This window comes from Halichoerus grypus, chromosome 7, assembly GCF_964656455.1.
Source record: "Halichoerus grypus chromosome 7, mHalGry1.hap1.1, whole genome shotgun sequence".
Classification (NCBI taxonomy): domain Eukaryota; kingdom Metazoa; phylum Chordata; class Mammalia; order Carnivora; family Phocidae; genus Halichoerus; species Halichoerus grypus.
The window spans coordinates 34,573,514-34,600,899 of record NC_135718.1 but is presented as its reverse complement, the minus strand read 5'-3'; the positions used below and the strand labels follow the sequence as shown (position 1 = coordinate 34,600,899).

Genomic DNA, 27,386 nt, shown 5'->3' with positions numbered 1-27,386 from the left:
AAATAAGTATTAGGTTTTATTAGCCCTCACTAGGAAAATTTCACTTTTCATGTTTCTCTTTTACTCTGTAGGTTTGGATGGAACTGTTGTGCAAAGCTTCAGTTCAGTATGTGGTAGCAGCTGCTTGTCCATGGATGGGTGCTTGGCTTTGCTTAATGATGCAGCCTTCTCATTTACCTATTGATTTAAATATGTTGCTAGAAGTAAAAGCTAGAGCCAAGGTAAGTGCAGAGGGACATAATGTATTTGTATGTTCAGCTCTATTAATATGGTAACCATGTAAGAAATTTGTATTGTTTTATTTTAATGAAGTGTGATTTAATTAATTTAATGTATGGAGAAATTATTTTATGAGGAACTTTGCAAATGCATAATAATTTTTATCCATTAAAATTTTGTGAAAACTGTTTTTTATTGGGAGAACAAGTGAAAGTATTTTTGTGTACAGAGGAGAATTCCCTATTAAATTTTAATGATTGATTTTTACTTAATATTATTTTTTCTCCTCTTTCCCTCTAGGAAAAAACAGGTGGTAAGATACGCCAAGGCCAAAGCCAAACAAAAGAAGTCCTTCAGGAATACATTGCAGGAGCAGACACCATCATGGAAGACCCCTCCACTAGGGATTTTGTGGTTATGCGGGCCAGAATGATGGCAGCCAAGTGAGTATACAAAAATTCAGAAGCCTTTTAACCAGAATATTCTAATGTGTTTGTCAGTACTTCCTCCAGCACACTAGTTACAGAGTAAGAAAAAGTGTAAGAAAATGTTTTTCATTTTCTTGAAGTTGTAAATAAGATTTATATCTTTCTATGAAGATAAAATAGGAGTTATGTCTTTGTTGGGAAAAGTTATAGCTTCAATAAGGGGAACTTCTTTTTTCTCCCTCATAGATTGTTAGGAGCGCTTTGTTGCTGTATTTGTGATCCAGGTGTAAATGTGGTAACCCAAGAAATTAAGCCAGCTGAATCCCTTGGCCAGTTACTACTCTTCCATTTGAACTCCAAATCTGCCTTACAGAGAATTAGCGTTGCTTTGGTAATCTGTGAATGGGCTGCTTTACAAAAGGTAAGATTTTGCCCAAAAAGTAATGAAGACAAATTAAGTAAACCAATTTCCATTAGCTGTTAGGATTATTTTCATTATATTTTACAAACAAAAAAATTTTCTCTATATAAAAACTCAACAGTTCTAGAAAAGTATTCTAAATTATATAATGTGAAACATTGTTTCTCTTCCATTTGCTTTTAACCTTAGAATTTTTTCTTAGGACCCCTAGTCTGGTACCTGAGACTACTAGCTATGACCATATTTAATGTTTGCTCTTGATACTACAATCTGTTAAGAAATGTCCCTCCTATGTGTGGAAGCCATCCAGAAACTGTTGGTCATTCATTCCTTTATATCTCAGATGTTCCTGAAAACTATAAAAGATGAGAGGCTTTGAGTAATAGAGATCCATTTGTATGAGTAGTAGCAAGGGCAGAATTTTGGGTCACAGGAAGAATAAAACCTCCACATTTAAATGAAGATCTTCATGTTTTCAAATAAGCCATTCCCTGCAGCCCCTTTAACCTTTAACTTCTAATAAAATGTGTGATTTTGTGTAAGACTGACTTCTGTAAATCAAAGAAACTTCCTGCTGGCTTTGTTTATTCCATTAACTGGAATTCTAGAAATTTAACTGTCTGCACTTGCTGTGAGAGTTTCTTGTTACTGCCTCTTAGCAGTTTGTCAAAGCTATAAGCTATGTCTAAAAGTAACTGAGCCATGCTCTGTTGCAACTGAGACCCCAGCTTTGCCTCTGGAAAGAAGCAAGGCTCATCTGTTTTTAGGCAGGACTCGGTGTGCTGGAGAGGCAGTGATGCTGTGTTTTTGTGCCTCTCAGACTCAGCAGCAAGTGTTGACAGTTCGGTTTCTGGACCCTCACAGAGCTTCTCTGGACTTACTCTGTGAAGCCCAGGCTGATCACCCAGATCCCCTCATGGCTCACCACTGAGGCCATTCCCCCTCTGGTTGGGGCAGGCAACAACCAGAGAGAGTGGGAAGGGTTAGTTAAATTTGGGGGCAGGTAAGTAGCTTTTAAATTATATATCCATTTCTACAGTATGGCATGTGAAGCTATGGGTTCAACTGTTAAGAAATCTAATAATGAGTTTTCAAATAACATTTTTAGTGCATGCTAAGTGTTCTTTTCTGACTGATTTCTTTTTACAGTTACATATTTTTAAATCTGTGCTATATGTATGTAAACTTCATATAAATTCAGAGTAAAGTAAGAGTAATTAGTTGCAAAATTTAATGGAATTGTAGTTCCATGTGCATGTTCTGAAGTCATTCATATTAAAATTTTAGAGTAGTTTGTGTGATACCTTTTCTCTGTGCAACTAACGATGTTGTTCTGGGAGGTAACAGAACATAGATTCAAAATGAATAGGAATTTAGAACTTTGTAGTTTGCAAGTGAAGATGTATATATCTCTAGAATTATGTTTATATATTTGCCCTGAATATTTTTTGTCTGTTATATTTTAGGAGTGTAAAGCTGTTACCCTAGCTGTGCAGCCACGTTTACTTGATATCCTTTCAGAACATTTGTATTATGATGAAATTGCCGTTCCATTCACGCGAATGCAGAATGAGTGTAAACAGCTTATTTCATCATTAGCTGATGCACATATTGAAGTTGGTAATAGAGTAAACAACAGTGTTTTTACAATAGATCAAGCTAATGACCTGGTGAGTAAAGAAGTGACTTTCTTAATTTTAGATTGAGCATGAAATAAAGTTTAGAAATTTGTCATGTGATGTTTACCACAAAAACACTAATTTGTTGAATCTGTCCATGGCCTGATAGCCTGCCACCCATACCCTATAGAAAAGTTACTTCATTCTATTGACTTTTTTTGAACTTAGAGGATGGGGAAGGAATTTTCTTTAAATCTCAGATTCTAACAAACCAGTATACCTTTATCAGAGAAAGCTGTTCCATTTTTTGGTCATTTCTCAGTTTTGCTTAAAACTGGTGGAGTAGAGGGGCACCTAAGTGGCTCAGTCAGTTAAGGGTTCGACTCTTGGTTTCGGCTCAGGTCATGATCTCAGGGTCCTGAGGTCAGCCCTGCATCAGGCTCTGCACTCAGCATGTAGTCTGCTTGAGATTCTTTCCCTCTCCCTCCTCGTCTGTCCACCCTCTGCTTTTACATGGACTCTCTCTCAAATAAAAACAAAACAAAACAAAAACACGAAAACTGTCAGAGTATAGAAAAAACTGCTTCTATATAAGTTGCTGAGTATTTCTCATCCCCTCTCTCAACTTACAATGAAAATATTCAAACATAAAGAAAAGGTAAGAAGAGAATTACACAGTGAACATTCATATACTCACCAACTAGATTGCATAATTAACATTTTACTAAATTTGCTTTATCACATATATATGCAGCTATCTACTTATCCAGCCATCAGTCCATCTTATTTTTTTGATGCATTTCTAAGTAAGTTGCAGAAATCAGTACACTTCAGCATGTATATATATCATTAACTAAAATTCAGTATTTGTTTTTTGCTCTATTGTGAGGTTAAATTTATTTACTGTGAAGTACACAAATTTAAACTATTTGATGAATTTTAACAGATGGATATACCTATGAAACCCAAACCCGTATCAAGTTGCAGATATACCATCACCACTTCACAATCAATCCTTGCCTATCCCTGCCCTCAAGTAACCATTGTTCTGATTTTTCCTCCACCATAGATTACTTTTGCTGATTCTAGAATTTCATATAATTGGAATCATACACTCTGTGCTGTTTGGTTTAAGATTTTTTTTTTCAGCATGATGTTTTTAAAATTTATCCATGTTATGTGTATCAGTGACTCATTGTTTTTATTGATTAGTTTTATTCCATTGTATACACCACAGTTAAGCTCTTTTGATGAACACTTGGGCTGTTTCAGGTGTTTGGCTATTATGACCAGAGCTGCTATAAACATTGTTATACAAGTCTTTTTGTAGACCTATATTTTCATTTCTCTTGGAAAGTATGTATGAGTAGAATTGCTAGATCATAGGGTAGATGTTTATTTAGTTTTATAAAAAATTGCAGACCTTTTCCCAAAATGGCTATATCATTTTACCTTCTAACCAACAATATGTGTGAGTTCTGGTTGCTCCACATCATCACCAACATTTGGTGTGGTTTTACTTTGTGTTTCCTTGATGACTAATATGTTTGACACTTTTTTTATGTCTTATTGGCCATTTGTAGATCTTCCTTTCTGAAATGTCCAGATTTTTTTTTATTTTTAATTAGGTTGTCTTTTCATTATTGAGTAGTAGGAATTTTTTTTTTTAATTTATTTATTTGAGAGAGAGAGCGAGAATGCGAGCCAGGAAGGGTAAAAGGAGAGGGAGAGAGAATCTTAAGCAGACTCCATGCTGAGCACGGAGCCCGACACTGGGCTTGATCTCACAACCCTGAGATCACAACCTGAGCTGAAACTAAGAGTTGGACACTTAACCAACTGAGCCACCCAGGCTCACCCATTTTTTTTTTTTTAAATGTATCCTGGAATACCAGTCCTTTGTAAGATAGATGCTTTCTGAATACTTTCTCCCAGTGTGTGGCTTTCCTTTTCATTTTCTTAAGTGTCTTTATTTAGATGAGCAGATATTTTTAATTTTGATGAAATTTAATTTATCAGTTGTTTTTTTTTATGGTTATTGTTTCCTTTGACCTAAAGTGCCTTTTCTTATCTCCAAGTTGTGAAGGTATTCACCTACATTTTTCTCCTAAACTTAGCAGTTCTAGCTTTTATGTTTAGATTTGTCATCCATATTGAATTAATGTTTATAGTGTGAAGTACAAATTGAATTGTTTGTTTTTCATAAAGATAACCATTTTTTCTAGCATCATTTATTGAAAAGATTTTCCATTCCCCATTGGATTGCTTTGGCACCTTTGTCAAAAATTTGTTGAATTTTAAGTGTAGATCTGTATCTGTACTCTATTTGTTCAATCTATTTGTCTCTCATGCCATCCCCAATGTCTTGATTACTGTAGCTTTGTACTTAGTAGGTTCTTGAACTTAGGTGTAAATGAGTTCTTCCTTTGAGTTACAGGATCAGAAACTGAATCACTTCACTTGTGTTGGTTCCTGTGAAAGAGCAGTCTTCATTTCTTATCCCCTTTTCTAATATTAGAAAATAGTTGAAATTTTTTTGTCCTTACCTGTGAGAAAAAGCTAAAATTGCTTTTTTTTAAAGTTGTTTATAAAGTTGTTTTTCTGATTTTTGCTGTTCTATAATTTATCCATTTCCCCCTTTCTTCTCTCTCTTTTTTTTTTTTTTTTTGCCTTCTTGGAATGAAATCTCAACCTTCACTCTGTCTTCCCTCCCTACTGAGGGAATTTTTTTTTTAATTTTATTTTTCTTACGATGAAAACTTCTAAGGTTTACTGTCTTAGCAACTTCCAAATATGGTAATATTATTGACTATAGTCATCATGCTGTACATTACATTCCCATAACTTATTTATTTTATAACGGAAGTTTGTACCTCTTGACCTCCTTCACCCATTTTGCTCTCCTCCAAACCTCCCTCCCCTCTGGGCAGCTACCATTCTACTCTCTGTATCTATTAGCTTTATTTGTTCATGTGTTTTTTAGATTAAACATGTAAGTGAAATCATAAGGTATTTGTCTTTCTCTGATGTATTTCACTTGGCAGAATGCCCTCAAGGCCTATCTATGTTGTCACAGATGGAAAATTTCATTCTCTTTTATGGCTAAGGTAGTATTCCATTGTGGATATATACTGCATCTTCCTTATTCATTCATCCATCCATGAACACTTAGATTGTTTCTGTATCTTGGCTGTTGTGAATGATGCTGTAGTGAACAGAGGGGTGCATATATCTTTTCAAGTTAGTGTTTTCATTTTCTTCAGATAAATATCCAGAAGTGGCACTGCTGGGTAATATGGTAGTTCTATTTTTAGTTTTTTGAGGAACCTCCATACTGTTTTCCATAATGGCTGCCCCAGTTTACGTTCCCACTAACAATGCACAAAGGTTCCCTTTTTTCCACATCCTTGACAACACTTGTTATTTCTTGTCTTCTTGATAAGCCATTCCAGTAGGTGGTGAAATGTTATCTCATTGTGGTTTTATTTGCATTTCCCTGATGTGAGTGTGATTATAGAGCATCTTTTCATATACCTATTGGCCATCTGTAGGTCTTCTCTGGAAAAATTATTCAGATCATCTGCCCATTTTTTAATCAGATTGTTTTTGTTTTGTTGTTGAGTTATATGAGTTCTTTATGTATTTTTCATATTAATTCCTTATCAAATACATGATTTGCAAATATCTTCTCCTATTCAGTAGGCTTCCCTTTCATTTTGTTGGTGGTTTTCTTCCTGTGAAGAAGCTTTTTAGTTTTTTTTTAATTTATTTTTTAAAGATTTTATTTATTTATTTGAGAGTGAGCAAGAGAGAGAGAGAGAGAGAGAAAGAAGGAGCAGGGGGAGGGGCAGAGGGAGAGGGAGAAGCAGACTCCCCGATGAGCAGGGAGCCTGACATGGGGCTCGATCCCAGGACCCTGGGATCATGACTCCAGCCGAAGGGAGACAGTTAACTGACTGAGCCACCCTGGCCTCCCCCGCCTTTATTTTTCATTTATTTATTTATTTATTTTAAAGATTTTTATTCATTTGACAGAGAGAGACACAGCGAGAGAGGGAACACAAGCAGGGGGAGGGGGAGAGGGAGAAGCAGGCCTCCCACAGAGCAGGGAGCCTGATGCCAGGCTCTATCTCAGGACCCTGGGATCATGACCTGAGCCGAAGGCAGACGCTTAACGACTGAGCCACCCAGGCGCCCCTCCCCCCCCTTAAAAGATTTTATTTATTTGAGACTGAGGCGGGGAGAGGGGCAGAGGGAGAGGGAGAAGCAGACTCCCAGCTGAGGCTGCCAAGGCTCCATCCCAGGACCCTAGGATCATGACCTGAGCCAAAGGCAGACATTTAACTGAACTATCCAGTTCAGAGAGAGAGCGCGTGAGCCTGCGTGTGTTTGAGTAGGGGGAGGGGCAAAAGGTTTGTAAAGCCCTTTAGTTCCACTCTGAAGGCATCCCTCCCCTGCTTAAAAACATTATTTTTGTTTTCCTTGATTTTAGTTTTTTTCCTTTCTTTCTGTTCACACCTTCTCTAAATTCCTCATCTCTTTCATTATTTCTCAATAATGGATATAGTCCCACTTGGTCTGGTTGGTTTTTTTGGGTGTTTTTTTTGTTTTGTTTTGTTTTTTTGCTTTTCTATGGAAACGTTTTCCTTTTAAAGCTATCAGGGGCACCTGGGTGTCCCAGTCGGTTAGGTGTCCAACTCTTGATTTCAGCTAAGGTCATGATCTTGGGGTCGTGGGATCCAGCCCCACTTCGGGCTCTGTGCCCAGTACGGACTTTGCTTCTCCCTCTCCCTCTGCCCCCCCCCCACTTGCACGTACACACGCTCTCTCTCTCTCTTTAAAATAAAAAAATAAATAAAATCTTTAAATAAAAGTAAAGCTATCAAATGACCCCTTCTTCAGGCTTTTCTTATTCAAACCTCTTACTCTTCAGTGAAACTACTGTTCTGTTTCATGGACTTAATTAAGTGGTTTTGACCTAGTACATCAGAATCTCAGGAAGAAAGTATTGAGCGAAGGGCTATTTATTTTACTTTAAGGTTTTTATTTTATGCCTGCATACAAGAGTACATACTGTAAGATTCCATTTATATGATGTTCTAAAAGGCAAAATCAACCTATAGAAATAGGAATAGGAAAACTGGTTGGTTCTTAAGCAGGTCGGGGGAGGGGTTGACTAAAAAGGGGCAAAACTTTCTAGGGAATTAAAATGTTCTGTATTTTGATGGGAGTGGTAGTTACATGGGTGTATCAACAAATTTTACACTTTTGATCTCTGTAAATTATGTGCAAATCATTCTATGTAAATTATATCCGACCTAAAAGTACTGGCAAATAAAAACACTAGTCTTGGCTCACTTAAAAAAAAAGTTTTTATTTTAATTCCAGTTAACATACAGTGTTATATTAGTTTCAGGTTTACAATATAGTGATTCAGCAATTCTGTGCATCACCCAGTGTTCATCATAACAAGTACACTCCTTAATCCCCATCACCTATTTCATCCACCTCCCCAACCCAGCAAGGGCAATTTTTTAATATTTATTTATTTATTTATTTATTTAGGGCAATTTTAAAAGGTTAGTCTTATTCTTGGCTTAGAGCAGCTATTTCATTAATCTTTCCATTGACTCCCTATTTTTCTCTTACCTGCCAAATATAAACATTTCCCTAAGATCTTTCTTTGTCACCATTCCCACAATTTAGTTCTTATCCTTGTGCCATGCTTTCTTCTCTTGATCTCTTGAAGTTCTTCTATTAGGGATTTTTAGTTGCATAGCTCATTGTCACTTCAGCTTAACACAACCAAAACTGGAATTTTTTTTAACAGTAAAATGCCTTTTTCAGTTTGCCTTTTACAGTTGTAAATCTTGCTACCATTTCCTTTCAGAAAGCCTCATATGTTTATCTTTTCTCGGTTTTCATTGCCACAACCTGGTCAAGGGCCTTAGTACTCTATGACTAGGTCCTGACTCATCTCTAATGCTGCAGGTGGTCTCTGGTCCATTTCATCTCCCACGTTGTGCCAGACTTGTAAAGCCCTTTAGTTCCACTCTGAAGGCATCCCTCCCCTGCTTAAAAACATTATTTTTGTTTTCCTTGATTTTAGTTTTTTCCTTTCTTTCTTTTCACACCTTCTCTAAATTCCTCATCTCTTTTCTTTTCATTATTTCTCGAACTTCCTCCCCTTCAGCGTAGTTAGCTTTTTTCCTTGCAGAAGTGTACCATGCTCACTCACTTCCTGTGCCTCACTCATTCTCACTTCTGAGTGTGAGATCCTGTTTCTTTTGTCAGGAATTGCCTGCCCTCAACCCTCTGTGTTTATCCCAGTTTCATCTCTTTAACGTTCCTCCATCTGCACCCTATACTCAGGCCATGATCAGCTGTTCTCAGTTCCCTGGAGAATGCCTCACTTTCCACTCACCACCTCACTTTATTTGCCAAGATGTCCTTACAACTCCAGACTTAACCCATTCTTTAAGAACCCCATCACAAGGGGCGCCTCAGTGGCTCATTTGGTTGAGCATCCAATTCTTGGTTTTGGCTCAGGTCATGATCTCAGGGTCATGAGATCAAGCCCCATGCCCAGCTCCGTGCTCAGCACAGAGTTTGCTCGAGCTACTTTCCCTCTCCCTCTGCCCCTCCCCCTGCTCACGCATGCGCACTCTGTCCCTCGAATAAATAAAATCTTCAAGAAAAATAAAAATCACAAGTGTTAACTTCATCTGGCAAGCCTCCACTAATCTTATCCCCTGAGAAGAGTTAAGCAACCCATGTGTCCCACAGTAACTTGCACTTACCTCGGTTATATGTTACATTGTCTTGTTTACTTCTGTATCTTTACATTTTTTGAGTGTATGAAGACATTGTCTTACTCATCTTTTAGTATTTTTCAGTAGATTCTTGTTGAATGAGTGAACGAATTAATGAATTTGGGGTGATTGGAAAGCTTTTCCTTAGCTTAGAATCATTGAAAATTGACAGAAGCATAGTATATTTAGGACAGTCAAACTTTTAGCAGTGAAATCCTGTTTCTGATAAATCTTATGCAGAACTCAAATAAATAAAATGAAGTGGAAAGTATAAGCTGGTATGTGATTGTGTTTCTTTGTAGTGAGCAAATGGACAAGGTCAAGTAGATACAGCTCAATTTAAAGAGTTTCGTATTTTATAATCATAAAAGGAGATCTTAATTAAGTGTGCCTGTTTTGTTTTTCATAATAAGAGGCCAGTATTATCAGTCTTGTCCATAATAGAATTATTTGTAAGTCTGAAAAATTTAGGTTGTCCATTTAAGAAAAAAAAAAAAGATTCTTCAATGTTACAGGCTTCTCTGACTAATATTCATCAGACTGGATCTATTTATAGAGCCTCTAAATGATTACAGTTACCGGTCAAACAAGAAGACTATTTTTGTTATGTAAGCCATCACACAATCTCTAGATGGTAATTAAAAAAACATGCTCATACAAAAACTTGTACATAAATCTTCACAGAATCATTATTCAGTATAGTAACTAAAGGGTGGAAATGATCTTTAAATAATGAATGGATAAATACAATGTGGTATATATCCATATAGTGTGGGATATTTGGCAAGAAAAGGGAAAGAAGTACCACATTTGGGACACCTGGATGGCTCAGTCAGTTAAGCGTCTGCCTTCACCTCAGGTCATGATCCCAGGGTTCTGGGATTGGGTCCCACATCAGGCTCCTTGCTCAGCAGGGAGCCTGCTTTTCCCTCTGCTTGCCGTTCCTCCTGCTTGTGCTCTGTCTCTCGCTCACTTACTCGCTCTCACTCTTGCTCTGAGAAATAAATAAAATCTTAAAAAAAACACTATAAAAAAAAGAAATACCACATTCATCACTACAACACTGATGAACCTTGAAAGCATGCTAAATGAAAGAAACCAGTCACAGGAGATTACATACTGTATTAGTCCATTCATATGAAATGTCCAGAATAGGCAAATCTATAAAGATAGAAAAATATCTAAGTGGTTGCATAGGGCTGGAAAGAAATGAGGAATGATTGCTAATAGGTATGAATTTTATATTGGGGATGATGAAAATGTTCTAAAATTGTGATGGTTGTACAACTCTGTGAATAGAATAAAAATCATTGAATTGTACACTTTGTGTGTATTATATATGTAAATTATATCTCAAAATTGTTAAAGATGTATTAAACAGTCATTTAATGTGACTTGTAAAGTTGTCTGATGTCACAGGGTTATAGCTTTAGGCAGCTCTTGGTAAGTAAAATATTCATGACTATTGCACCAGTTTCTTTCCCTTTTTTATGCTCCCCCTGCCCCAACCCCTGGGCATTTTCGCGAGAAGGGAGGTCAAAGAAAGAATGAAAATAATTCAGTTAGCAACACTTAGCCACTTAGCAATAGCTGCCCCAAAAGTTTTTAAATTGGGAAGAATATTTTTCCCTGAAAGGAGGTTTGTGAGATTTGGTATCCCTTAATTAAGTTAGTTTATATTTGCTGATAGGTTTCTCATTTCACCAAACTACTATGTTGGCATTCCATGTAATTTTCTCTTAAACTTATTAGATATATTTAAGGGATAGGTAATTTTGTTCATCTCGGTAGACTTTGTGTGTGTGTGTGTAGTTAACACACCAGTGTTACATTAGTTTCAGGTATATGACATAGCATAGGCAGTGTAGTCAGTGGTATTGTGATGGTGTTGCATGAAGACTATCTTAAAGAATACAGTGCTAATGTTAAGTCAGATTAAAGTTTAAAACTGGGATGTTTTAGATATTTAGTTTACTGAATACTAAAATAATACTAGATATTGTGAAACTTAAAATTGAAACAAAGCTTGCTGTTGCCCTTTAGTTTACGGACTGTTTGATTGATCTCATTAATGATTTTTAATTTCTCTTTTTTAATAGGTCACTACTGTTTTTAATGAAGTCACATCATCTTTCGATTTAAATCCTCAAGTGTTACAGCAGTTAGATAGTAAACGACAGCAGGTCCACATGACAGTTACAGAGACCAACCAGGAGTGGCAAGTGCTGCAGTTGAGAGTGCATACTTTTGCTGCATGTGCAGTTGTGAGTTTGCAGCAGCTTCCAGAGAAATTAAATCCTATCATAAAGCCATTAATGGAGACGATTAAAAAAGAAGAGAATACACTAGTGCAAAACTATGCAGCTCAGTGCATAGCAAAACTACTTCAGCAGTGTACAACAAGGACACCCTGCCCCAATTCAAAAATTATTAAAAACCTCTGTAGCTCACTTTGTGTGGACCCTTATCTAACTCCTTCTGTCACATGTCCAGTACCAACACAAAGTGGCCAGGACAATTCTAAAGGTATATATCTAAACCTACATTTGGGGTAGAGAATTAACCATTTAAATTTGTTTTCATTTACTGTAGGCATCATTTAAACACAAATCCAGTTTATGTTAGAGCTTTTCCCATTTTGCATATATTGGTAATCAAATAACAACCCTCTAAACTCAAACTATTCATAAAAGACCTGATATTTCATATAAGATGACTGAAATTTATGAAACAGGTGTTAACCCTTCCCTCTCTTTCCAGATCATTATAAGGTTTTACTGTTTATGGGGCTAGAAGACTTAATTGTATCAAATGTTGAATAAAAATTCTTCCTATAAAACTCTGGTTTCTCTAATTTAGTGCATGTCTTATAAGTGAACTCGCCTTTAGCAAATAATGCGTAGCCATTCTGATTTCATCTGGAAAATAAGAATTGCTCTCTGCAGGCTAGTATCAAGGACCAATGTTTCTTTACATGCCTTAGTCCTATATGATTTTTTTTTGTTTGTTTATAAGATTTTGGAAAAGCAGATTATTCAAAATGTAATAAATTTACAACTTTGGCACAGTATAGGTCTTAAAAAAATGTGAACAAACGAAAGAGAAAGTGGCACTTTGAATATTCTTATCTTAAAACTATAATAGGGTCAAAAACTAATGATGTAATATATGGTGATTAACATAACATAATAAAAAACATTTAAAAAAAATACTATAATAGGGTAACAGCCTCCCTCCCCTCCCCCTGCCAACCCCTAGTGTTATTTGAGCCAGTAATTTTGGCAGTGGTTGATGTTTCTGAATTTATGGTGACTGTGGACATTTCTTTTAGAACTTGCTTGCAAGTTTTTGTTTCTTTTTATGCCTAGAAGCAGTCATTCATTTTTTAAAAATATATACTTTGAAGGCTCAAAATCATTCTTGCGTGTCATATTTCTTGTTAACATGATTCTACAATTTTATATTAAGTATGGTCCTATGCAAATATCAAAACATTTAACTTAATGTTGTAAATTATTGACTGTTTTGTTACCATTTCATTGGCTAAAGAAAATGTCATTGGCTTATAAAAATTGAAGCTTAAAGACATAGTTTTAAAAATATGTTGTATCTGTTTTGGAGCAGGAAGCATTTGGTCACCTATATTATGCTAAAAAGTTATTTAACTTTTTTCCTTTTAGGATCCAATTCCGAAAAAGATGGGATGCACCATACGGTCACCAAACACAGAGGTATAATTACACTCTACAGGCATCAGAAAGCTGCTTTTGCTATCACAAGTAGGCGAGGTCCTACCCCTAAAGCAGTAAAAGCTCAAATAGCAGATCTTCCTGCAGGAAGTAGTGGAAATATCCTTGTTGAACTTGATGAGGTAAACAGTTGTTTTGGGTTTTTCTGACTACTCTGATTTTTAAACAGATACCTTACAGATTGAGAGCTAAATTGTCATATGAGCCTCCATTATTTTATTTTATTTCATTTTTTTAAATTTATTTTAAGATTTTATTTATTTATTTGACACAGAGAGAGAGAGAGAGCGAGAGCAGGAACACAAACAGGGGGGAACGGGAGAGGTAGAGGCAGGTTCCCGCCGAGCAGGGAGCCCGATGCGGGGCTCAATCCCCGGACGCTGGGATCATGACCTGAGCCGAAGACAGACACTTAACAACTGAGCCACCCAGGCGCCCCGAGCCTCCGTTATTACATTTTTATATTTTTAAGTGATAGAACTGGAATTAACCTTTTGAGTACCCCCACAACATGATCCAGAAAAACTGTAAACTTCTTCAAGTTTCTGTTGATACTTTTTTTTTTTAAGATTTTATTTATTGGAGATAGAGTGAGAGAGAGAGAGAGCACAAACAGGGGGAGCAGCAGGTAGAGGAAGAAGCAGGCTCTCCACTGAGCAGGGAGCCCGACGGGGGGCCGATCCCAGGACTCCGGGATCATGACCTGAGCGGAAGGCAGACACCCAACCGACTGAGCCACTCAGGTGCCCCTCTTGATACTTAATTTATAAGTGTCAAATAATTATCACCTGCTTGACTTTTAGTCAGCCTGGAATTTATTAAATGTGTGATATGAGGTAGGGATCTAAATTTATTTTTCCATATGAACAGCCAGTTATCCCACTATTGAATCCTTTCCTCCCTGATTTATAATGGCACTTCTGTTATATATCATGCTTCATATATGTGAGTATGTATTTGGGCTTTCTTTTCTGTTTCATTGGTGTACTTGTCTACAGTACAGTCTTCTTTAAGGACAATTAAAAAAGTGTTTTTTGAAATGTTTATAGTCACAGTATTAACGGTGGAATGATGCTTTAGGTAGCTCCTTTGGTTGGCATGACATAGAAATTTACCTGAATTCAGCAATAAACTATCAATGCTAAAAGACATGTGTCTGATAGATTTCTGTAAAATATATTTTTTAAGTTTCTTTTTTAAATAAAAATTTTACCTTCTTACCTGTATTTCTTTTAAAATACTCTGTGAATGAATGTTTTTTTCACTGATTCTATTCTTCCCATAATAGTTTTAATAAAAAATTTACTGTGATTTTGGTATTTATATCTCTATGGTTTACATAGTTCTTCCTTTACTTAAAAAGTAATTGTAAAAACATATGCCTCTTTCTGGAGGGACAGTTTTTTTGTATTATAATGAAATTATTGCCAAGTCAGAGGTTATTAATCTTGTGATTATACAGATGTTTTTATTGTATACTTTAAGTGAATATAAATAAAAGGACAGATCATTTTATCTCGTTATCTTCTCCCTGGCTGGTAGGTTTCTTTGGGGCAGGGAGAAGGGAAAAAATCGTCACTTAGGACTATCACTAGAAACTGCATATTCTTCTTTTCCGTATTTTTCAGCTCCAAAGAAGTATTTTACTTTGGCTGGAAAAATCTAGTTTGGGGTTTTATGCCCATGTAAATTTAATTATTAAAAGACATTTATAGTGATAAAAATGTTTATAGTTGCTTAATTGGTTAATGGTAACACCATGAATTCTTAGATGGTGACTTTTAAATTCTCTTAATAAAATTTCAAATCCATTATACTTTTTTAAAAACTCTCCTTTATCAACTAACATTTCATTTTAGGCCCAGAAACCCTATCTGGTACAGCGAAGAGGAGCTGAATTTGCCTTGACGACTATAGTGAAGCATTTTGGTGGTGAAATGGCAGTGAAGTTGCCACACCTCTGGGATGCTATGGTTGGTCCATTGAGGAATACAATCGACATAAATAATTTTGGTGTGTACATATTTTTCTGAGTTGGACTTTGAAAAATTATTTGTAAGATGATACACACTTAAATCAATATATTTTAATAGATGGAAAGTCCCTCTTGGAAAAGGGAGATGGTCCTGCCCAAGAATTGGTGAATTCTCTGCAAGTTTTTGAAACAGCAGCAGCCTCAATGGATTCTGAGCTTCATCCCTTGGTAACTAACTAATGCAGGTGTAGTTTTCTTCTAATAAAACAAGTGGTTTTATTAAAAAGTCTTAAGGCTTAAAATGTGTAACTTTGATGTCATCCCTAGTAATTGCATTTTCTTTTATGTGGTATAACTAGCTTCCTTCTTTATTGACAGCACATTTCTTGTGGGCTTTGAGGCAGAATTTGGTGCATGAATGTTAGAAAACTCACTGTGGGAGCTTAGAATATGGAGCAGTGGGGACAGGGCTCTGATGACACAGAAGCCAGGTATAAACGGAAAGAAAGTTACAGCCCTATTAATTTATGCCATATTTAGTAATACAGCTCCAAGAAAGGAAGAGCACAGTTAATAAAACTTTTTCCTAAGGTAAGTGTAAAGGTAGAGGAAGTTACCTGCCTGAGATGAAGCTAGTTAGTGGCAAAGAAAGAACACTGATTTGTGTTTTTTTACTATTAACTAATTTCCAAAAAAAAAAATTGTGACAGAGGGAGGAGTAAAATAGACTAGAGAATTAAATATCTGGTTTTTCCATAGAAGAAAGCAGTATTCTTTCCATATAACTACAGTAGGAACTCTGCAATTTACAGCGCTGTTACATGTGCTAGCTCCAATTCCTTATTGATATCTAACAGAAAAGGGTGAATCTAGGAGAAAGAGAAGAACCTTTTCTGTTTATATATAGTAATGAAGTTATATCTTTTTACTTGTTAAATTTCGCTGATTTATCATTAGTAGAGAAGGGCAGAATCCATCTGTATGCTCTCACCCTTCTATGATCAGCTTAACATTCATCTGAGCTGCAAGGGTACTCTATTCAGCATGTACCTGACTCTCATTAAGATTAATCCTGGTATTCCATGCAGCAGGCATTTATTAATGAGATATATCATGCCCTTGTGATCATAATGCCTATGGTAAGCCAGGAGGTTAAAGTGGGAGATACCTACCAAAGGATGGTGCCTGGAACAAGATCAGAATCACTCAACCCAGTGAATAAAAAGTATGTATTTAGGGGTGCCAGCCTGGCTCATTTAGTAGAGCATGTGACTCTCGATCTTGGGGTCGTGAGTTCAAGCCCCACATTGGGCATAGAGCTTACTTGGGAAAAAAAACCCAAAAACCAAAAACATATGTACCTAAACCTTAGCCGGAGCTACCAAACTGGGAGGGGACTGGTGACGTGTGATGTCATTTCTCCAACCTCAGGAAAATCTTATAGGTACCTTTTAATGTGCACCCTGATGCCTTAAAAGGAACAGAGGAGAAGTTATGCACCTTTTATTTTAAAAAGAGTTTCAGTACCTTAGTTTGGATTTAGATTAATTTTTTATTGAGGATGTTTTGACAATAATGTTTGAAGTGATTAGAGATATTCTTGGATTTAGAGTCATTTAGAATATCAAGAACCTCTCAGTATGGGTTATAATAGTTATATTTTACACAGTAGATCCCCTAATGAATATTCTGATTGTTTTGAACTTTTTGTTTTTAGTTGGTACAGCATTTGCCTCATCTTTATACGTGCCTTCAGTATCCCAGCACTGCAGTGAGGCACATGGCTGCTCGTTGTGTAGGCGTCATGAGCAAAATAGCTACCATGGAAACAATGAATATTTTTTTGGAGAAGGTTCTTCCATGGCTGGGAGCAATTGATGACAATATCAAACAAGAGGGTGCAATTGAAGCACTTGCATGTATCCTTTCTTCTTTTTACAAACTTTAGAAATTATTTAAGGATGACTAAAATAAAATTCATTAATTCATTTAAATGTTCATAAATAACCTGTCTTGTTCCAAAAACAAAACTACTCTGTTATATTTTATTTTGAAGTATCTTTATATTACATTATAAATACATTTACAAATATATTTACATTTTATTTTGAAAATTTTCATACAGAGAGTTTTAAGAATTACTATTAATTTTAAGAGATCTTTTTTAATAGGCAAAAATAATTTTAGGTACTTTATGAAATATATTTCTAGTAACTGATTATTGGTTTATAATCACTGTTGTATTAATACTAATCAGACACTGTGTATGTAGTCCGTATTTTATAAACATACTATGTTTTCAAAGTTCATTATGTGGGTGGAAAATGACTAACTGTAATAAATAACTAGAAATAAATATACAGGCAAGCTTTTTACTATGGGTACAACATCCATTGACATTCTTTAACTCGAAGTATCTGAAAGATATTTCTAAGAGCAAGAAATATGGATGGAGATCAAATCAGTAGAAACTCTGGTTCAGAAATGCTGAAGATTGCAGGAGGACTGAACTTATTGGGCCCTGCTCTGTCCACTTTATGATGGTCAAGATCCTGGTTGGAAATTTGGAATTAATCTTTGAGTGACATTGAATTGTGCTCCCTTGCTTGCAATGTAGCTCATTTTATTTTGGTATTGGAATTCTAGCAACTTGCAAGAATTTCTCTATGAGAAAAACCTGATTAAAACTTCCTCCAGCCTCTTTCAGGTGAAAAACCTAATTTTATGGTCTTAATCAAGAGAAAATTACATAATATTTACAAAGGAGGAACGGTGCACAAATGCTGTTACAATTGAATCATAGATCTTGAGAGACAGTCTATTCCCTCATGATATAGATGAGAAAATGGAGAAACATTTTAGAAGTTAAAATCTTGATATATCCGTTTATGAAAACATTTACCTCAGAAAAGTTTGAAAATTTCCTTAATAACTTACTCAGGTGTAATGGAACAACTGGATGTTGGTATTGTTCCATATATTGTCCTTTTAGTTGTGCCTGTGTTGGGAAGAATGAGTGATCAGACAGACAGTGTAAGATTCATGGCTACACAGTGCTTTGCAACACTAATTAGACTCATGCCACTTGAGGTAAGTTGAAATATTTGGTTTACAGACTTAATGTTTTCTATAACTTCATCTGTAATAATTGTAACTCTTTTAAAACAATGTCAGGTTAAAAAAACCATTGTGAATATGTTTACAAGCATTAGGAATTTTATATTTTAATGGATATATATATATATATTTATGTTTTTTTTTTTTAAAGATTTTATTTATTTATTTGAGAGAGAGAGAACGAGAGACAGAGAGCATGAGAGGGAGGAGGGTCAGAGGGAGAAGCAGACCCCCTGCTGAGCAGGGAGCCTGATGTGGGACTCGATCCCGGGACTCCAGGATCATGACCTGAGCCGAAGGCAGTCGCTTAACCAACTGAGCCACCCAGGCGCCCTATATTTATGTTTTTAACATAGGGTTTCAAGTAAACTATGATACCTAAAAAAAATGATCATTTATTGATGCTATTCTAGAAACAGAATTGTTTCTAAGTATCCCTGGTAACATCTAGGTAAAGATTCTGTGCCGACATTTACATGAAAGGTAAATTTGAGAGATGATAAAAGAAACTGTAAAAAGCAAATGAAGTGTCTGTGGGAGTATGGAGAAAGCAGACTAGAAGGTTGGTTGGAGAATTTTGGAGTATATTCATGGGCCGGAAATAAAATATGTGGCCAGTACAGGAAATAGAAGTGGCTTGAAGCAAGGGAAGGACCAGGACCCTGCCATCAAACTGCTTAAAATATTTTGATGGAATTTTTATAATTCAGGAAATAAGTAGATACACAGTTCATCCATGTTGTAGTATGTATCAGTACTTCCCTTTTTTGGCCAAATAGTATTCCATTGTATGGATGTGCCACGTTTTGTTTATCCACTCACCATTGATGGACTTTGGATTATCACCTTTTGACTATTACAAGTAATGCTACTATGAACATGCACTTATAAGTCTGTGTGGATATATGCTTTTATTTCTTTTGAGCAGGTATCTAGAAATGGAATAACTGGGTCATATGACATTGAACTTTTTGAGAAATTGCGAACTGTTTTCCAAAGTAACTATACATTTTAGATTCCTACCATAAAGTATGAGCATAAGTTGGATAGCCTCTATAAAAAAAGGTTTGGCTATGTCTGCTGAAGTTGAAGATTCCCATCCCAGTAACCCAGCAAATTCACCCTAGATATATAGCCTAGAGAAATTCATACACATGTACCAAGACATATCTTCAAGAATATTTATCATAGCATTATTTATAATAGTCTTAAGACCACTCAAATGTTCATCATTGGTGGAGTAGATATGTTAACTGGATGATAATGGTGATGATGATACTACAAAAGAATGAACAAAATAGAAACACAACAATATTAATCTTTAACATAAGATTCCCATTTTTATGAAGTTCAAAAATAGGTAAAGATACATGGGATGCATACTTAGGTGACAAAGGTATAAAGAAAAGTAAGAAAGAGGTTGCCATGAAAGTCGGTAAAGTGATTACCTCTTGGGGAAAGGAGAATGGGTTGTCACTGAGAAGGAGCATATGGGATCTTATAGGATTATGGCAGGGCTGTTTTTATTGATCTGGTAATGGTTATAAAGTTGTTTTATAAAATTGTACATTTATTTATATATTTCTCTACATGGTTTATTCCACAATAAAAAGTATTAAAATAACTACCATGACAAAAAAAAAAATACTAGACTATGGGCGCCTGGGGTGGCTCAGTCACTTAAGCGTCTGCCTTCGGCTCAGGTCATGATTCCAGAGTCCCAGGATCAAGCCCCGTATCGGGCTCCCTGCTGAGCTTCTCCCTCTGCCCTTCATCCCGCTCGTGCTCTCTCTCTCTCTCTTTCTCAAATAAATAAATTTCTTTGAGCAAAAGAGTAGATGCTGAAAACAGTATTTTAGGAAAATTAATCTAACAGCTGAAAGCAGTTTAATAGCTGTTTATGGATTAAAGTGGAAGTATCCCAAAACAGAGCCCAATCCACTGTGAGGTGATAAAGTCTTTTTTAGATTTTGTTTTTAAGTAATCTCCACGCCCATCATGGGGCTCGAACTTAAAACTCTGAGATCAAGAGTCGCACGTTAACTCCAACTGAGCCAGCCAGGCACTGGAGTCTTTTTTTTTAAAGGGGAGACTAACAATATTTGATCAACAGATTGGCAAAGTAAAGAGACTTTGACCTTTAGAGATTGAGAAAAGATTAGTAAAATTCTCTTTGATGCCAAAATTACAAGAACGTGATCTGTAGTTTACTTTTGGCTATGATAGAAACACAGGGACCGGGGCACCTGATGGGCTCAGTTGGTAGAGCATACAACTCTTGATCTCAGGGTTGTAAGTTCAAGTCCCACATTGGGTGTACAGATTACTTAAAAATAAGATCTTCAAAAGAAAAAAGAACAACCAAAATTATCTTCCCATCTTAACTAGAGGAGTACACAAAATCAAACAGTGGTATTCAGGTATTAAACAACAGGCAACACAGAATAGTGATTCATGAGAGAAGAGAAACAAATGAAGTGTCCTAGCTTGCTGCCTGGAGTGAGTTTCCAGCCCATAAGATGGGGAAGTGAAACCTAAACAGAGCCTCACAGTCTCACCAAGTTAAATGGTCATGAGTTCAGAGTGTAGGTAGGACAAGATGGCTAGAATTTGCAAGGCAGATTACCCAAGAAGTAGTAGCTGCACGAAAAAGAAACTCCAGAAGTCCGCACCAGGGCTGAGTATTCATCTGGGCATATTTATGTTTGAGACTAGGAGAAAGGATGATTGAAAGGCATAGGTGGCTCATAAAGGGCCAGGAGTAGTTTGTGTTTCCACCAAGCTGAATCAGAAGACCTTCCACCATTTAGAGTATTAACTACAGTCCTTAGAAGTATATTGCCTGTGTAGTGGGATCAAATTAGCCCTTGGCAAAATCTTTATTTGGACCTACCTTAACAAAGTTTTAAAATAAGCCTTAAAAGAGGGATTAAAATGATTTCAAGTAACTTAAACTGGAATATATATTTTAATTGACTTTAATTGAAATTCTGTTTCCAGAATTTTCCATTTCTTTCTCTCCCCACCCCCCCCCCCCAGAATTTTACATTTCTTAATTTTAGAGACACCACAGGGCAGTAGGACTCAAACTTTTTGGTCTGAGGATCTCATTACATTCTTAAAAATTGAAGACCCCAAAGAGCTTTTATCATATTTTCTATAATAGAAATTAAAACTGAGAAATGTAAAAATAAAAAATTAATTCATTTAATAAACCCATTAGATGTTACCATCAGTAACATTTTTGAATGAAAAAGAACTTTTCTAAAACAAAAATAAGTTAGTGAGAAGAATGATATTGTTTGACATTTTTGCATATCTCCTTTATGCCTGGCCTAATTACAGATAGCTTGATTCTTATATTTGCTTGGGCATTCACTCTGTTGGAAAATATTTCTTGGGTTGAGGGTATAGTCAAGCCTCAGAGATAGGTAGTTGGAAAAGTGAGCAGCCTTTTCAAATAATTGTGGATATTCTTTTATCTGATAGCACACCAAAACTCAAAAGGAGAAAGCTTATTAAATTTATGTGCAGTGTGGAATCTAAAATCCTATCAATGAATGTAAAATCTCTCTACGTTAAAATTTATTGGTTTATCTTTCACTTTCCAGTAGATCTTTTACCCATACATTTTTTTTTTTTAACATAAGCATTGGTCACTTGGAAAATATTGGTTCACTGAGTTATGTCAATCTTTTAAAGTTGGTATATTTCGTCATAAAATAGCAAAAAATCAGATTCATAATATCACCAACAGAAATTCTTTTTAAATATTGGGACGCTTATACTTACGTTCAAGCTCACAATGCTGTTTCTTTTGGAAGATTGAATTTTATGACTGACAAGTTATGTCAGTTGTTTTCCTTGAAGTGACAGATTTATTTTGAGAAAAATGTTGGCCAAGTAGCCAAGTCAGAATAACTACAGTTTGTCAGTCCATTCAAGTAAAATTGTCTATGAAAAATGGCTCAGTCAGATCACAATTTAAACAGTCTTACAAGTGCTTTTCCTCAGCATATTGTATTTTGATAAGCAGCAAAAGTGCTTTATGTGAACTTCGCATTTTGTTGCACAGAATATTAAAAAGATGTGCATTCAAGGATTGAGGTCTAATAAAATTACTTTTACTGCTTTAAGGACATTCTTAGGTGAAACTAGCTTTTTAAAAAAAAATGCTGGTGCATGGCTGTAACACAGTGACTACTGGTACATTTAATGCTGTTGCCTTGATTCTTTCTGAGACATAAGCAGTTTTGCCTACCATTACTTTTGCAGCATCGGTGTAAATGTCAACACAGTGAAAAAAAGTAAACAATGTCTTTCTTTTATTTCTTTTATTATGAAATAGTTTTGACCTCAGTGATTCTTTGAAAAAGTCTTGGGGATCCTGAGGAGTCTGCAGAGTATATCTTGAGAGCCAGTACCCTGGGGCATCATAACACTAAAATTGAGAAGCTCCAGTAGCAGCATTGTATTTAAAATAAGTTATGCTGCCTCTTTATCAAGTAATGCCTGGTATGGGGAAGAAAGTTGTAACTGTGTTCTTTGAAATACCTCAAATGTGTTTATTTAGTAGTCCCATGGCACTTTTAATACCTGTCAAATTTAAACTATTTATTGCCCAGTCTTTAAAATTATTTATTATTTATTATTGGGGCACACTTCCTCTGCCCCCGCCACCCCCGCTTGTGTGCTCGCTCACGTGTTCTTTCCCTCAAATAAAATCTTTTAAAAATATATTACTTATTACTTTTATTTATTACTATTTTTGAATTATTTTTCTCTATTATATTTTGATAAGATTTGAAATTATTCATAATCTGAATATGAAAAAATTAACTGTGGTAAATAGTTTTAATACCCTTTAAAAAAATCACTTCAGGCAGGCATTCCAGACCCTCCAAATATGTCAGAAGAACTAATCCAATTGAAAGCCAAGGAGCGACACTTTTTGGAGCAATTATTAGATGGGAAAAAATTAGAAAATTACAAAATACCAGTACCAATCAATGCTGAACTCAGAAAATATCAGCAGGTAAAGTTTTATACTTATCTTATAAATAGAGATTATTCCTTTCAATGTACTTTGAAGAGTTTTTAAAATTGACTTAGTAAAAGCTTGTGTTTAGTGTTTATACCCATTTATTTCTCTTTTGCCTATAAAAATAAAGATTTTTGGTCTGTGCATACATGTTTTACAAGAAAAAAATTTTTATGATCTGTTCATATTTCTAATTTTCCTCTTTCTCCCAATCTTTCAGGATGGTGTGAACTGGTTAGCATTTCTTAATAAGTATAAACTTCATGGAATTCTGTGTGATGACATGGGTTTAGGAAAAACTTTACAGTCCATCTGCATTCTAGCAGGAGATCATTGTCATAGGTAATTTAAAATATTATTTGTTAGAAAGAGCTTTCAGATGCTAAGAAATGTAAACAAGCCAGTTAATTCATTGTGTTTTATTGCTGTAAAGGGCCCAAGAATATGCAAGATCAAAATTGGCAGAATGTATGCCACTTCCATCCTTGGTGGTTTGTCCGCCAACATTAACAGGTCACTGGGTGGATGAAGTAGGTAAATTTTGCTCCAGAGAATATCTCAATCCATTACACTATACTGGACCTCCTACTGAAAGAATAAGGTAAGAACTATACAGCAAAAAATGTTTAATCTTTTGCTTTAAGAACTTTAGGATAAAATTTATTAAAAATGAACTCTAGTTTTTTTGGTTGTCAGAAACTTTAAGTTATTTAAGAAAGATGAATATACATTATAAAGATATAATCAGTGAGACTCATGAACGTTTAAGGACTTCAGCCATTTGGGTGTTCCAAGTATTTGACCTAGCAACCAAAGCCATTCTCTGTGCCCTTCTTGAGAACCTTGTGATCATAGCATATCTTTCTCTAAGAGCCCTCTAATCCCCAGAATGCTTTTGCTTTGAAGTGGCTGCTCTGGCTGCCCTGATACCATAGCACTGCTAGAATTCTATTAGCTTTATCCTTTTTCTCTTAAACTAGTACATCCTTTATGTTCTAAATACAAATTTTGAAGAGCAGAATTTCATTGATTTCAGTTCATCTTTTAAAGCATGGAGAGTCTTAGGTTGCTGATTAGTCCATAGATTTGCTCCCCCTCTGTATATGTAATAGCTAACATATGCTGGGCATTTATTAGCCAGGCATTATTCTTAGTAGTTTCACATTTATGTAAAATTGTGTATTATGTATTCGCACAATCACCATATGAGGTATGGTTATTATTTTTGTTCCCAGTTTGCAGATAAAAGTCTAAGACATGGGGCCTGGGTCCAAGGTCATACAGCTAATTAAATGGGCAGAGTGAGGATTTGAACACAGGCAAGTCAACAGCTTGCACTCTTAAAAGAATTTAGTGTCAGAATTTATTCATTTAAAAGTACAGAAACTCAAACTAGCTTAAGCAAACAAGAAATTCATCAATTCACTAAATTGAGAATTTCAGGGGTGAATTCTTGCTTCAGGCACATCTAGATGGCTCTCATTTGCTCTTCCTCCCCATACATAGCTTGTTTTATTGGTCTCTGCAGTTGGTGGATAAGGTGATCATAGATGGGAGCGCCTGGGTGGCTCAGTAGGTTGAGTGTCTGACTCTTGATCTCAGCTCAGGTCTCGATCTTCAGGTCATGAGTTCAAGCCCTGTGTTGGGCTCCAACATGAAGCCTACTTTAAAAATAAATAAATAAATAAATAAAAGATGACCACAGACAGTCTTAGAGCCACATTCTCTTAGCTGGGCAACTGGAGTAAACAGAGATCTTCCTTCTTTCCTCATGATTATATCAATACTGGAAATGACTGACTGGCCTGTTTGGGTCATGCTACCAAACCAGTCTTTGTGGTCAGGGGATAAAATATTGTGAATGGCTCAGCCTGATTCATTGCTTCATATCTTTGGTGATTATGGGCACTTGTGGCTCCTTCTCACCCCCCAGCACAACATGAAGTTTGGAAGGAATAGTGCCTTTAAGGAAGAGGTGTTAGCAAATTGTCCACCAGTTTGAATCAGGTACCCATCTCTTTTCTAGTCAGACTGAGTTAGGCTAACAAGGCCAAGTCAAAAGAAGAATGGTCTTCAAGTGGCAGGGTCATGGATGTAGAGTAAGCAGAAAGGAAAGTTGGGCTTAGTAGGCACATTGAAAACACCTTGTAAGATGGTAGTGGTAGCATCCCCTTTGAAATTATATTACAGACTTTGCAGGTTCCTTGCTTCCTAATCTTACTTCTTTTTAAATACAGGTTACAGCATCAAGTAAAAAGGCACAATCTGATAGTGGCTTCATATGATGTTGTGAGGAATGACATAGATTTCTTTAGGTAAGAATTAAAATTTTTTTCTTAAGAAAAACTTAGTATCAAATTTGAAGAGAGTTAATATTTTCCTGCCTGAAAGACTCTTCATATAGTTCTTGCCATATACTAAAAGATGCTAAATTTTTTTGCTTATTCTCCCTTAGAAATATTAAATTTAACTACTGTATTCTTGATGAAGGCCATGTCATCAAAAATGGAAAAACAAAATTGTCAAAAGCAGTAAAACAACTGACTGCTAATTATAGGATTATTCTTTCCGGAACACCAATCCAGGTAATTATTAACTGTTCTCTCTCTCTCTCTTTATATATTTGCCATGTGGAAAGAAGCCTTGACATTTGGCCGTGAATTAAAGAAGTATTTTTCTTTTCTTTTCTTTCTTTTTTTTTTTTTTTTAAGTTTATAGGAATGATAATTTCCAGTAATTGTGTTTTATAATGGTTCATTTGGTATGTAACAGTATCTGAGCAAACCGGGTTTTAAAAAAAACAATATGAAGGGATACCTGGGTGGCACAGTTGGTTAAGTGTCCGACTCCTGGTTTCAGTGCGGGTCATGGTCTCAGGGTCATGAGATTGAGCTCCCGCTCAGCGTGGAGCCCGCTTGAGACTCTCTCTCCCTCTGCCCCTCCCCACCAAGCTTGTGCTCTCTCTCTCTAAAATCTTTTAAAGATTTTATTTATTTATTTGATAGAGCACAAGCAGGGGGAAGGGGCAAGGGGGAAAGGGAGAAGCAGACACCCCACTGAGCAGGGAGCTTGATGTGGGGCGCTATCCCAGGACCCTGAGATCATGACCTGAGCCGAAGGCAGACACTTAACTGACTGAGCCACCCAGGTGCCCCTAAAATAAATAAATCTTAAAAAAACAAAACAAAACAAAAAGGCAGTATGAAGAGCACTGGGTGATGTATGGAATTGTTGAATCACTATATTGTATACCTGAAACTAATACAATACTGTATGTTAACTATTCTGGAATTAAAATAAAATAAAATAAAATAATAATAAAATGTGATTTTAGGCTATGTAAATAGAAGTCTTGTGTCCAAAGTATGGGAGACTAATCAGACTTTATTCCACACTGGCCATTCTCCTTCTATGGATGTACACCGCAGTCTGATTTAACATTGAAAAGCTAGAGCTGGTTCAGAGGGGAATCATCATATAGTAGAGGTGTGAATACCTGGGGTTAAGAGGGAATTGGAAGAGATTACAGAAGCTTATGTTGGAAAAGGAAGGAGATGGGTAAATTTATAGAAATATTCTGATACATTTGAGAGGTTCTATTATCTTCTGGAGGAATTGGTTGCAAATGTTCACATCTAGCTTGGATAGCCAGCTCTAATGGGAAGATACCCTTCATCATTCTCCAAAGAGTGGAAGGGTGAACACCAAGTGACCTCTAAGATTCCTTCTGATGCTAAAAAAAATTGACAGTTCTTTATTTACATCTTTGTTACTTTTCTTTTAAATTTATTTTTGGTGGTGGACTGATTATTATGTTAGGGTTTTTGTTCATTAAGTGAACGCTTTTTGTTCACAATATTACTTTCACAACAAGTTTGTGTTTTTTTTGTTTGCTTACAGGCCCTCTTTTGTTTCTCCCTTCCCCACCTGAACATTTTAGCTCTGAAGCTTATAAGGGTTTCTGCACTGAAGACCCATGGTAGCCCAGAGTTAGGAGGCAGAGCC

General features: G+C 35.9%; 1 protein-coding gene across 3 annotated transcripts in view; it reads left to right on the top strand.

Annotated features, from left to right (window-relative positions):
* BTAF1 (B-TFIID TATA-box binding protein associated factor 1) overlaps window positions 1–27,386 on the top strand; it is a 106,053-nt gene that overhangs the window by 54,923 nt on the left and 23,744 nt on the right. For all 3 annotated transcript variants that reach the window (XM_078077373.1, XM_078077372.1, XM_078077371.1), the window contains 15 exons: window positions 72–221; window positions 520–662; window positions 894–1,068; window positions 2,535–2,738; window positions 11,599–12,025; window positions 13,180–13,370; window positions 15,108–15,261; window positions 15,342–15,451; window positions 16,941–17,142; window positions 18,165–18,313; window positions 23,223–23,375; window positions 23,602–23,723; window positions 23,815–23,982; window positions 25,619–25,696; window positions 25,837–25,966. In XM_078077373.1, the coding sequence (XP_077933499.1) occupies window positions 72–221; window positions 520–662; window positions 894–1,068; window positions 2,535–2,738; window positions 11,599–12,025; window positions 13,180–13,370; window positions 15,108–15,261; window positions 15,342–15,451; window positions 16,941–17,142; window positions 18,165–18,313; window positions 23,223–23,375; window positions 23,602–23,723; window positions 23,815–23,982; window positions 25,619–25,696; window positions 25,837–25,966 (2,556 nt within the window). The remainder of the gene's footprint in view (window positions 1–71; window positions 222–519; window positions 663–893; window positions 1,069–2,534; window positions 2,739–11,598; window positions 12,026–13,179; window positions 13,371–15,107; window positions 15,262–15,341; window positions 15,452–16,940; window positions 17,143–18,164; window positions 18,314–23,222; window positions 23,376–23,601; window positions 23,724–23,814; window positions 23,983–25,618; window positions 25,697–25,836; window positions 25,967–27,386) is intronic.